This window comes from Mus caroli, unplaced genomic scaffold, assembly GCF_978045245.1.
Source record: "Mus caroli unplaced genomic scaffold, Mus_caroli_1 scaffold_11, whole genome shotgun sequence".
Taxonomy (NCBI): Eukaryota; Metazoa; Chordata; class Mammalia; order Rodentia; family Muridae; genus Mus; species Mus caroli.
Window position 1 is genome coordinate 23964834 of NW_028227266.1, and position 13056 is coordinate 23977889.

The 13056-nt window shown below is 39.7% G+C and overlaps 1 protein-coding gene across 1 annotated transcript in view; it reads right to left on the bottom strand.

Moving 5' to 3' along the window:
* The window catches only part of LOC110301776 (beta-galactosidase-1-like protein 3), a 42667-nt gene that overhangs the window by 11954 nt on the left and 17657 nt on the right, over positions 1–13056 (bottom strand). Inside the window, exon 10 of the mRNA XM_021172421.2 lies at positions 2002–2086. Within this exon, the coding sequence (XP_021028080.1) occupies positions 2002–2086 (85 nt within the window). The remainder of the gene's footprint in view (positions 1–2001; positions 2087–13056) is intronic.

A 13056-nucleotide genomic window follows, 5' to 3' on the forward strand; every position in this document is an offset into this window, starting at 1 on the left:
CCAGGAACTTGCAGCTTTTTTTTTTCTTTTTTCTTTTCTTTTCTGTTCTTTTAATTTCTTTTTGTAGTTTCATTTTTTTCCACTATAGCTTTGCCACAAATTGATCTCCAAACTGCATGTATTAAATGATAGTCTAAAACTCTGGTCTTATAAATATCTAAATTTTTAAATCATTTACAAATCATGAGTATGCACTCTTTCCTACCTTCCCAGGACCAAGTTTCTAAAAAGTGTTGAGTTAAAAGCACTGCATTACTGTACTGTGCCTGTGGTAGTTATAATTTTTGGTCACAGAAACTTCCATTTTTAGAGCATATTTAACAATGAACTCCTCTTCCCTCTGGTTGTCATGGAAACTGGAAGATGGCAGTCCAGCATGGGCCTCAACTTTGACTGTACTCTTTACTGTTTGTAAGTCCACATATGGCTTATTTTCTCTCTAGGCTTCTGCTCTGCTACCAATAAATTAAGGCTTTAATTCCCACACCATCATGGGAATGAGGAGTCAATTAACTGATGAAAACTGTGCATAACAATCAAGACACTGTGCCCCAGACACAAAAGATCACAGATCTGTGGCTTGGTGGCCAGATTTGGGGTGATGCTGATATTGTTCTTTTAAAATCTTTAATGGTGTGGCAGTCAGGCTTTCCTTGCTTTACATTTCTACAGTCCAAAGATAAACACTGCTTGTTTCTCAGATACCAATACTTAGGCAATTCTCTAATTTCAGAACAAGTGAGCTTTTCGTTTAGCTGCAACAAAATAGCCTCGTGGCAACAGACTTTTGCTAAGTGAATGGAAACTGCCAGGCATTGTTCTGAGGGGCAGCATTAAAACTTTTCAACAATCCTAGACTTCCCCCACTCTTCACTTTTGAGAAGGGATTTTTTTATATCATATTTTACTGAGATGTAGTCTTTGGATGCTTTTATGGGTGACTTCATGGTAATTTGATACCTGTATACATAGCACAATAACCAAACTGGGATAAGGAGTGTGCCTGTATCATCAACCACTGATCATTTTAGGCTGGGTCTTTACAGTCACCTTTCTTAGTCATTGTGAATGTCTCACACATTGTTTTAACAAGTATTTGTCTCACTAAGCTACAGAAAGCACCCCCTAATGTCTTCCTTCTGGCTGCATTTCGGGGTCCCTCCTCTTCTCTCCATCCTTCTCAGTCTCTGATAACTACTATTCTACTCTGCTCTTTTACAAGATCAACATTTATTTTTAATTTCCACAAATGCAGGAGAAATCGAACTTTTCATCCTTTATCTGGGTGACCTCACTTAACACAAAGAACTCCAGTTCCAAGACTGTTGCCACAGATGACGGGATTTCCTTCTTGTAGGGTTGAATAATACTCCATTGTGCATAGTTACCACATTCTTTTTATCCATTCATCTACTGGTGAGTATCTAAGTTAAATAATCTCCATTTGGAGGGAGGACAGACGTTTTGACTCAGAAGTAAAAGAAATCTGCCTCAAGTCACAAAGCTCCTCACTGCTGAAGCCTTGAGATTAAAGTCCTGTTCTCAGAGCCCAAGATCCAAGTTCTCACCTCTCACTGCTTGTGGGCTCCTAGTAACCACCACCATTTTGTTGACAATGCTATAGAGTCCTTCCTAGGGATGAGTATGACATCATGCGAATGCTCCCGAAGCATTTGTAGGAATGTCAAACTCGCTGAGAAGAACCATATCCTATCCTGGCTCTCTGACTGCACCTGTTTCCCTGCAGCACACGGCCTGAGAAACACGAACTGGACAGTGATGTTTTAATTTCTAACAATCTGTTTGTTTTGTTTAATTGTAAGATTGCTGTAGGGTAGGTATCATACTGTGTGTGCACATGAGCATGGTCAGTGCTTGTAATTAGCACAGGTTAGATGGATGTTCATGTCTGCACAGGAATGTCAATAAGCAGAGAGCGATGTGAATGATCCAGGGCATAGGGCCTTCCTGACTCTGAGTCAAAACTAATGGTTCACTTACCTTCGGCACTTTTCTCAATGTGTTTACTCCCCCACGAGTCATACCAGCCAGTCCAGTATTCCATAATCATAATGGGCTTATCATTCTATAAACAAAGCAAGTCAAACATTCAGTGTAACAAAGGAAAATAGAGCCGAACAAAAGGCTCCCGTGAGGGAGATTGCCAGCAATGTTTTCCACCTTTTGCCCATCTCAGAGATTCTCCTGTTTGGATACAAACTCTCATATTCATATAATTTTTATTTCTAACAGTACTTATTTTGTAACTTTTGCTAATAAATTATTATGTAAAGATCTTAAAGTTTTACACATTTATGAATTATGCCTTTATGGTAATAAAATAATTATGAACACATCGAAATGACTAGTAGTTATTGAACTTTTACTATTATGAGGCACGGAGTAAAGAATTTTATTTAAGTAGAGCTATTTAAAAGACCCACAGTGATAAACTACCACTCCCACTGCACAAATGGAAAAGCGTAAATTACTATAACATAGGCTACTGTACAACTTAGCTCAGCCCGAAAGTGCTTTAGCTGGGATTTGAACTAGCGAGTGTGTAGTTCCTGCAGCCACAATCCTAACCCTCACACTGGCTGTGATCACCAATGACTCATTAGCACAGACTATGCAAAAATAAATCAAAATCATATATTTCCCAACTCTCCAGAACTCATTTTTACCTAAAATATGGGCATTCCTTTTAAAATGTATCTCATGGTTGCCTAAACCCTTGACCACACATACTTTCAAGTTAATAACTGTATTCACACCACTTCCAGAAGCATCTCAAGTGTGTTGAACAAAGAAGGCTCTTGTTCAAAAGTAATATCTTAATAGCAAGTCACGAGCTTGAGCAAAATGTGTTAAAATTTTGTCTGCATACTAACTCTCTCTCTCTCACACACACACACACACACACACAAATATACACAAATATACACACATTAAATGTGAAATGAAAATTAGGAATGATTGGAAAATCCCTAAAAATTCGGAATTCTAACAACATATTTTAAACATGGAATATAGAAAAGTTTCAAGAGACATTTTAGAATGTTTTGGATTCAATGGAAATATAATATACCAAAATAAGTATGATGTAAATATAGGAAGATTGATACTAATAAGGATTTATATGAAGAGATAATAGTCAACACAAATAATGTATAGGTTTTAACCAGGGGGGAAAATGTAGGTAAATAAAAATAAATTCAATTCAGAGATGCAGAGAACAAAAACTATTTTTTCAGAAAACCTCAGGGCATATATTAATCTAATTTTAAAATTGGTGGAGAAAGATGTCAAGAAGATAATTAGCTGGGGGAGAGGTCCCATATGCTTTTCTTCATATCAACTAAAATTAAAATAAACAAGAAGGATCATGACCATATCTTACTGGAATGCTTGAGAGAAGGCGCGGGTGGCATCTGACAGAGACACCATGGAATGTTACTGCCTACAGCCCTGTCCCAGGTGTCTTCATTCGCTTGAGCAATAGCAGCAGCAGCACTTGCATGTGGCTTTTGACTCAGTGATAATTGCTGAGTGATCTCCAATTGAACCTAGTTGAATCAGCAGCACTCGTATGTAACTATCAAATCCCAGCTCTGCGCATGAATTTCTACATCCCTTCATGTCCTGATCTCCTTATAAAGTGGAGACAGCAACAGGACCTACCACATTGCCCTGGGAGAGTTGTGCAATAATAAACACCCAGTACAGTGTCTGGCACACAAGTGCTTAGCAAATATTAGCTACTCCCAAAGTTTGAATATGAAATGTACCCTGACATGTTCATGTGCTCCATGTGAAAGCACTGTTCTGGTAGTTTCTGGAAACCTTTGGAGGTGAGCACACCTAGCTAAGAGATGGAAGTCACTTTGGGAGGGCACTTTGGAGTGTTTTTCCCTTGTCTCCATCCTATCTCACTTTCTTTATCTAGTCTGATGTTCTGCCAAAGCATGTGAGGCCAAGCAAGCCAGGAGTGAACCTTCTGACTCCATAAGAAAACAAAACCAACAACAATGACCAAAAAAAAAAAAAAGAATGTCCTTCCTCAAGTTGCTTTTAACTAATGTACAGAGGCTATATGAGGAAAAAAGAAAGCAATCCAAATGGGATTTTGAGCTTCCTTTCTGATCTCTTGAGGTATGTGATGTTAACAGAGTAGAAGGATCCAGGTACTTACTAACTTCTTCTTCAGTCTTTCTCGAAGTCTTTCAGTGGCTCATTCACTGACCTCTAGGTCAGGTTCAGCTGTGACTTTGAAGAAAATGAGTCGTTGCCTTCAGGAGAAAAGCCCTGCCCAGACTGACTTTCAAAGGAAAGATGACAGGAGACTGCACTCTGAAAAGGACTCTACCTGGCCACGAATGCTGTACCCTCTGCTCCATAAAACCCCGTGCTGCCTAGCGTCTCTCCCTGAAGACAGGGATCTGAAGGAAAAGTGTTCCATTTTCCTCAAGCAAAAGGCTGAACCAACACATTTCTTTTGCTCTTCTCCATCTCCTGGCTCTCCAGTAGAGCATGGAGCAGTAAAATCCTCACTCTCTGGTAATGTTTTGATGGAGCCAACCAAGAAAAAGGACTCAAAGCAGGATGGCTCCTGTCCACTCCCACCAAGGGACCAGAAACCATTAGAGAAGAAGAGACCCAACTGCTCACAGAGAGCCTTGTGGCTGAAATTCTGGGATATCCTAGCAGCTCCTAGAAGACACATGTCCCAGGATTCTCATTTCTTTCTAGCTCTTAGCTTTGGTTGTCAATAAATAACTCATTGGTAGAAGGAAGAAGGTTTTAGCTTTTGACAACCAGGGGGCTCTAGCTTGAACCTTAGCTGTTTGGTAGCTCCACATCTGTTTCATTTTGTTGAAAAATATTTACTTATTTATTTTGTTTTTAAAGTACTCCATTCATTTGGCTGTCAGGCTTTCCTTAGGAGTTGGTGAGTTCTAGCCTGGGTACAACCACATTGGGGCTCTTTACTTCCACATATGAGGTTTAAACCACCACCTGATCTTGCTTAGGTCACTCTGCAGTGTGAGCTGGCACAAAGTAAGTCATTTCCATTGTATGAGATTTGTGCAGCAGTTCTAGATGTTTGGGGTTGCCCTGTTAGTACAAGCTAAAATCCAGAGGGTGGCAAGTTCCAGAAAAATGTGTTTCTCTGAAAACTACTTTTGTTTGAATTCACTGTTTGCCTTTTTCTTCTTACAACTTGTTTCCTAGGATGTATGGTGCAGTTACAGTACCAGCTGAAAATACATGGAGCTACACAGTCACTAACTGGAGTTATACTTGGACAATAGTTCCCACTAACACTGGGAGCTATAAATATGCAGTATAATATGTTCATTTCACCATGTCAAACTTTCAATGACTGTTATTCTGGGAAATAATGGATGGTTTTCAATTTTGGTCCTTCAGGATTGTTCGGAGATTTGTTTGTTTGGTTGGTTGGTTTGGTTTGTGGGTGTATTTGATGAGCTGGTTTGAGTTTTATTTAGTTTGGGTTTTGTTTGTTTGAAGGGGCATTTATTTTTATTTTAGTTTTGGTGTTTTAATTGTTTTTACTTGAAGACAAAGCCAGAAGACTGTTATTTGCTTTTGAATACAAGAATACAACATCAAAACCCTCTTTCTCCTCTAATATATCATTTCAGAGTTTCAAAATTTTTGCTTGTTTACCTGCACAAGACCTGTACATGAGCAAGCCAGCTGATAATCCGACATAGAGGGCACAGGGGCCGAGAGTCCTCAGCTGAGAGGTTTACTGTTGATGACAACTGGAAGAGAGAGAGTCCTGTTTCTTTAAGAGTGTAGCCCCTGGAAGGTTAACCAATCACCAGCGATGGCCCAACGACCCATCACTGAGTATATGAGCTGCACAAATTGGACTCCATAGTTTATTTTAAAAAAGAAGACATAAAGTTTGGAGCAGGTGAGCTGGAAGTAGACCTGAGAGGAGTTGGGGGTAGGAGTGGGAGAGGCAAAGTTCAACAAATACATTGCATCCATGCCTGAAACTTTCCAATAATTAATAAAAATATTATATTTTTTGGTTGTGAGCATAGCCTTTAAGGGATGAGCCATCTCTCCAGCCCAGGCTTTCAGTCAACCATCAGACTGAGCACAGGACCCCAATGGGAGGAGTTAGGGGAAGAACTGAAGGAACTGAAGGGATTTGCAACCCCATAGGAAGAATAACAGTATCAACTAACCAGACCTCCCAGAGCTCCCAGGGACTAAACCACTAATCAAAGAGCACACATGGAGGGACCCATGGCTCCAGCTGCATATGTAGCAGAGGTTTGCCTTACCTTACATCAATAGGAGGGGAGGCCCCTGGTCCTGTGGAGGCTCAATGCCCCAGCATAGGAAAATGCTAGAATGGTGAGGTGGGAGTGGGTGGGTGGGTGGAGGAGCACCCACATAGAGGCAGGGGGAGGGGAAATGGGATAGATGGTCTGCAGAAGGGAAACCAGGAAGAAGGACAACATTTGAAATGTAAATAAATAAATAAATAAAATAACAAAAATAAAAACAAATACGTATATATATTAAATACATACATACATACATACATACATACATACATACATACATAAAATATTATATGAAACGACCTGTGCTATCTTTGGGGAGATTTTAGCTGAAGATTTGGGAAGTCTCAAAGACTGCTGTGGGGCTTCTTTCCTATCAGGTATCAATAAAGTTGAAAGGAAAGAGAAGATACTGGTTGACAACAAATAAATGGGGAAAGGCCAGGTTTCAGGCTGGTGGAATAGCCTTCTAGAACTGAGGATACAGCCATGATAACTAAATATTGCTCAAGAAAACTCCTTTCAAGTTTGAAGTGCCAAGCTCTACTCAAGGTAGTAAAGAGCAGTCCTTTGTTTCTGAAGTTGCTTAAATAGTGAGTAAAGATTTCTAAATGACCTGAAGATTATACTCATCATGGGCATCCTGATTCTCAGTGCTGTCCATTCCATCAAACACGGTTTGTACAGACTATGTTTAGGAGCAATGGAAAAGATGAACCATCTGCTTAATAAGGCACTAATGGGGTTGGAGAGATGGCTCCACAGTTAAAAGCACTGCCTGCTCTTGCAGAGGACTAGGGTTTTGTTTTGTTTTGTTTTGTTTTGTTTTGTTTTGTTTTGTTTTGTTTCTTAGCACCCACATAGCATCCCACAACTATTCCAGTTCCTACAGATCTACCACCCTAATCTGGTCTCTGGAACCACCACACATAGATAGTTCATTGCAACAATAAAATAGTCAACTGTAAAATAAAGATAAATAGAACTTTAGTTAAAGAAAAAGACACTGGCTAATCTTTTCAAAATAGCCACTAAGCTTTACTTATGGTTCACCTCTGGATGAGTGTAACACCTCAAAGCAGACCTAAGTTATTTGAAAGTTGTGTATAAAAGAAAAAGACTTTCTAATCTCTACCATAATTGTTCCACTTGTTAAGTTACCAGAAGAAGCTAGGATTAAAGAGGATGCATAGCAATTAATTCAGATACTGAACTCTTCTGATTAGTCTGCAGTCTGTGGGTTTTCTCATCCAAAAAATGGGCCATTTCACCCTTTCACCCACAAGAAAAGATGCTGAGCCAGGCATGGTGGCGCACGCCTTTAATCCCAGCACTCGGGAGGCAGAGGCAGGCAAAATTCTGAGTTCAAGGCCAGCCTGGTCTACAGGGTGAGTTCCAGGACAGCCAGGGCTATACAAAGAAATTCTGTCTCAAAAAAAAAAAAAAAGAAAGAAAGAGAGAGAGAGAGAGAGAGAGAGAGAGAGAGAGAGAGAGGGAGGGAGGGAGGGAGGGAGGAAGGAAGGAAGGAAGGAAGGAAGGAAGGAAGGAAGGAAGGAAGGAAGGAAGGAAGAAAAAAGGAACACTTTTTTATTTAAAGTGAAAATTGGAGGATCCTACTCATGGGAGGTCCTGATCAACTTTGACTTTCAGAGCAAAGTGAAAGGGACCATATTCAGAATAAAAAGTTCCACCCAGTACCCCTTTCAAAGAAAGAAGAGAGACATACATTAAGATTCCACCTACTGCAGAATTTTCTACCTAGTATTTCACAAAAGCTTTTAACATATATCTAACCTTGTATGGTGTCTAGTCTTATGTCAACTTGACATAAGCTAGAGTTATCTAAAAAGAGAAAAACTTCAGTTCAGAAAATGACTCCATGAGATCCAGTTTTAAGGCATTTTCTTAATTAGTTATTGGTAGCAGAGGGCCCAGACCATTGTAAGTGGTGCCAACCCTGGGCTGGTGGTTCTAAGTTCTCTAAGAAAACAAGCTGAGTGAGCCATGGGGAACAAGCCAATAAGCAGCATCCTTCCATGATCTCTGCATCAGCTTCTGCCTCCAGATTCCTGCTTTGAGTTCTTGCCTTGCCTTCCCTAAGTGATGGACTATCACCTGAAAGTGTGAGCTGAAGTAAATACTTTTCTCCCCATGTTGCCTTGGTCATGGTGTTACATCACAGCAACAGTTGCTTCTCCAAACTGAAGGTATGAGACAGAAAAATCTACATTCATTAAGAATGGTTTTAAATACACCCATTTCATCTTCCTTCTAAACCCAGCAGAGGCTTCTAGGGGCTCCAGAGTACTCTCCACACCACAGGACCTTGGGATCATGGGTGGGTGGAATGCAACATCAGCTCCAGAGAGTCAAGGAGGGTCTTGTGTCAGTGGGGGCAGGGACGGAGGAGCACTGCCCAACCAGAGACTGGGATCCATTCAGGATGGGGTCAGCCCAGCCATCTTCTGCATGAACCCAGCCTAGGGCTTCTGGGGCCCCAGAGGACTCTCCATGCTGTAGAACTCCTAGCACACCTAAGAACCTGAGATCACCTGAGAGCACGTGGGCGACAGAAGCAATGGAGCTTCTTGAAAAGGGTCCTGTCAGGCCTTCATCCTCAGCCAGGAGTCAGAGCTGAGACCCAGACCCCTGGGCACCTTCCTGGCCAGAGGAGAGTCGGCTACAGGGAGGGCTCTGACCCCAGGACTCAAGAGGTAGATCAGCTCCAGACTTCTGGACACCTGCCCTACAAGAGGAGAGCTTGCCTGCAGAGAGTGCTCTGACCACAGGACTTCAGGTGAGAATTGGACTCCCAGGAGTGCTTACAGAGGCTAACAGAATCACAGGAGGATCAAGCTCCAGCCAGAGACAGTTTGAACATTAACACCAGAGATTACCAGATGTCGAAAGGCAAATGTAAGAATCTTACTAACAGAAACCAAGAACTCTGGACATCATCAGAACCCAGTACACCCACCACAGCAAGTCCTAGATACCCCAACACACCCGAAAAGCAAGATGCGTATTTAAAATCATATCTCATGATGGTGGTAAAAGATTTTAAGAAGGGTATTAATAACTCACTTAAAGAAATACAGAAGAACACTGCTAAACAGGTAGAAGCCCTTATAGAGGAAGCACAAAAATCCCTCAAGGAATTACAGGAGAACACTGCTAAACAGGTAGAAGCCCTTAAAGAACTACAGGCAAACACTGCTAAATCGGTAGAAGAAACACTAAAGTCCCTTAAAGAATTACAGGAAAAAACAACCAAACAGGGGATGGAATTAAACAAAGCATCCAAGATCTAAAAATGGAAGTAGAAACAATAAAGAAAGCCAAAAGGGAGAGAACTCTGGAGATATAAACCCTAGGAAAGAAATCAGGAACCATAGATATCAGAGTCAGCAACAGAAAACAAGAGATGGAGGAGAGAATCTCAGTTGCAGAAGATTCCATAGGAAACATGGACACAACAATCAAAGAAAATGCAAAATGCAAAAAGATCCTAACTCAAAACATTCAGGAAATCCAGGACACAATGAGAAGACCAAACCTACGGATAATAGGAGTAGATGCGAATGAAGATTTTCAACTTAAAGGGCGAGCAAATATCTTCAACAAAATTATAGAAGAAAACTTCCAAAACCTAAAGAAAGAGATGCCCATGAACATACAAGAAGCCTACAAAACTCCAAATTGACTGAACCAGAAAAGAAATTCCTCCCGACACATAATAATCAGAACAGCAAATGCACTAAGTAAAGACAGAATATTAAAAGCAGCAAGAGTTTCGCACAGGGTCAAGTAACATATAAAGGCAGGCCTATTACAATTACTCCAGACTTCTCACCAGAGACTATGAAAGGCAGAAGATCCTGGACAGATGTTATACAGACACTAAGAGAACACAAATGCCAGCCCAGGCTACTATACCCAGCAAAACTCTCAATTATCATAGATGGAGAAACCAAAGTATTCCATGAAAAAACCAAATTCACACAATATCTTTCCACGAATCCAGCACTTCAATGGATAATAAAGGGAAAACACCAACACAAAGATGGAAACTGCACCCTAGAAAAAGGAAGAAAGTAATCCTTCAAACAAAACTAAAAGAAGACAGCCACGAGAACAGAATGGCAACTTTAACAACAAAAAATGACAGGAAGCAACAATTACTTTTTTTTTTATTTCTCTTAACATCAATAGGCTCAGTTCCCCAATAAAAAGACATAGACTAATAGACTGGCTACACAAACAGGACCCAACATGTTGCTGCTTACAGGAAACCCACCTCAGAGACAAAGACAGGCACTACCTCAGAGTAAAAGGCTGGAAAACAAAGGTCCAAAGAAACAAGCTGGAGTAGCAATTCTAATATCAAATAAAATTGACTTCCAACCCAAAGTTATCAAAAAAGTCAAGGAGGGGCACTTCATACTCATCAAAGGTAAAATCTAACAAGATGAACACTCAATTCTAAATAGCTATGCTCCAAATGCAAAGGCAGCCACATTCATTAAAGAAACTTTAGTAAAGCTCAAAGTACACATTGCACCTCACACAATAATAGTGGGAGACTTCAACACCCCACTCTCACCAATGGACAGATCCTGGAAACAGAAACTAAATAGAGACACATGGACACTAACAGAAGTTATTAAACAAATGGATTTAACAGATATCTACAAAACATTTTATCCTAAAACAAAAGGACATACCTTCTTCTCAGCACATCATGATACCTCCACCAAAACTGACCATGTCACAAAACAGGCCTCGCAGATACAAAAATATTGAAATTATCCCATGCATCCAATCAGATCACCATGGACTAAGGCTGATCTTCAATAACAACATAAATAATGGAAAGCCAACATTCACGTGGAAACTGAACAACACTCTACTCAATGATACCTTGGTCAAGGAAGAAATAAAGAAAGAAATCAAAGACATTTTAGAGTTTAATGAAAATGAAGCCACAACATACCCAAACTTAATGGACACAATGAAAGCAGTCCTAAGAGGAAAACTCATAGCCTTGAGGGCATCCAAAAAGAAACTAGAGACAGCATACACTAGCAGTGTGATAGCACACATAGAAGCTCTAGAAAGAAAGGAAACAAATTCATGCAAGAGGAGTAGACAGCAGGAAATAATCAAACTTAGGGCTGAAATCAACCAAGTGGAAACAAAAAGAACTATTCAAAGAATCAACCAAACCAGGAGCTAGTTCTTTGAGAAAATCAACAAGATAGATAAATCCTTAGCCAGACTAACTAGAGGGCACAAGGACAGTATCCTAATTTAAAATATCAGAAATGAAAAAGAGACATAACAACAGAACCTGAGGAAATCCAAAACATCATCAGATCCTACTACAAAAGGCTATACTCAACAAAACTGGAAAAACTGGATGAAATGGACAACTTCCTAGACAGATACCAGGTACCAAAGTTAAATCAGGATCAGATTAATAATCTAAGCAGTCTCATATCCCATAAAGAAATCAAATCAGTCATTAATAGTCTCCCAACCAAAAACAACCCAGGACCAGATGGGTTTAGTGCAGAGTTCTATCAGATCTTCAAAGAAGACTTAATTCCAATTCTCCTCAAACTATTCCACAAAATAGAAACAGAAGGTACTCTATCCAATTCATTCTATGAAGCCACAATTAGTCTGATACCTAAACAACACAAAGATCCAACAAAGAAAGAGAACTTCAGACCAATTTCCCTTATGAATATCGATACAAAAATACTCAATAAAATTCTCAAAAACCGAATCCAAGAATACATCAAAACGTTCATCCCTCATGACCAAGTAGGCTTCATCCCAGGGATGCAGGTATGGTTTAATATACGGAAATTCATCAACATAATACACTAAATAAACAAACTCAAAGACAAAAATCACATGATCATCTCGTTAGATGCTGAGAAAGCATTTGACAAAATCCAACACCGTTTTATGATAAAAGTCATGGGAAGATCAGGAATTCAAGGCCCATACTTAAACATAATAAAAGCAATCTACAACAAACCAGTAGCCAACATCAAAGTAAATGGAAAGAAGCTGGAAGCAATCCCACTAAAATCAGGGACTAGACAAGGCTGCCCACTTTCTCCCTACCTATTCAATATAGTACTTGAAGTCCTATCCAGAGCAATTTGACAACAAAAGGAGATCAAGGGGATACAAATTGGAAAGGAAGAAGTCAAAATATCACTTTTTGCAGATGATATGATAGTATATATTAGTGACCCTAAAAATTCCACCAGAGAATAACTAAACCTGATAAACAGCTTGAGTGCAGTAACTGGATATAAAATTAACTCAAACAAAGCAGTGGCCTTTCTCTAAACAAAGGATAAACAGGATGAGAAAGAAATTAGGGAAACAACACCCTTCACAATGGTCACAAAAAAATATCAAATACCTTGGTGTGACTCTAACTAAGGAAGTGAGAGATCTGTATGATAAGAACTTCAAGTCTCTGAAGAAATAAATTAAAGAAGATCTCAGAAGATGGAAAGATCTTCCATGCTCATGGATTGGCAGGATTAATATAATAAAAATGGCTATCTTGCCAAAAGCAATCTACAGATCCAATGCAATCCCCATCAAAATCCCAACTCAATTCTTCAAAGAGTTATAAAGGGCAATTTGCAAATTCATCTGAAATAACAAATAAACTAGTATTGCCAAAACTATTCTCAAC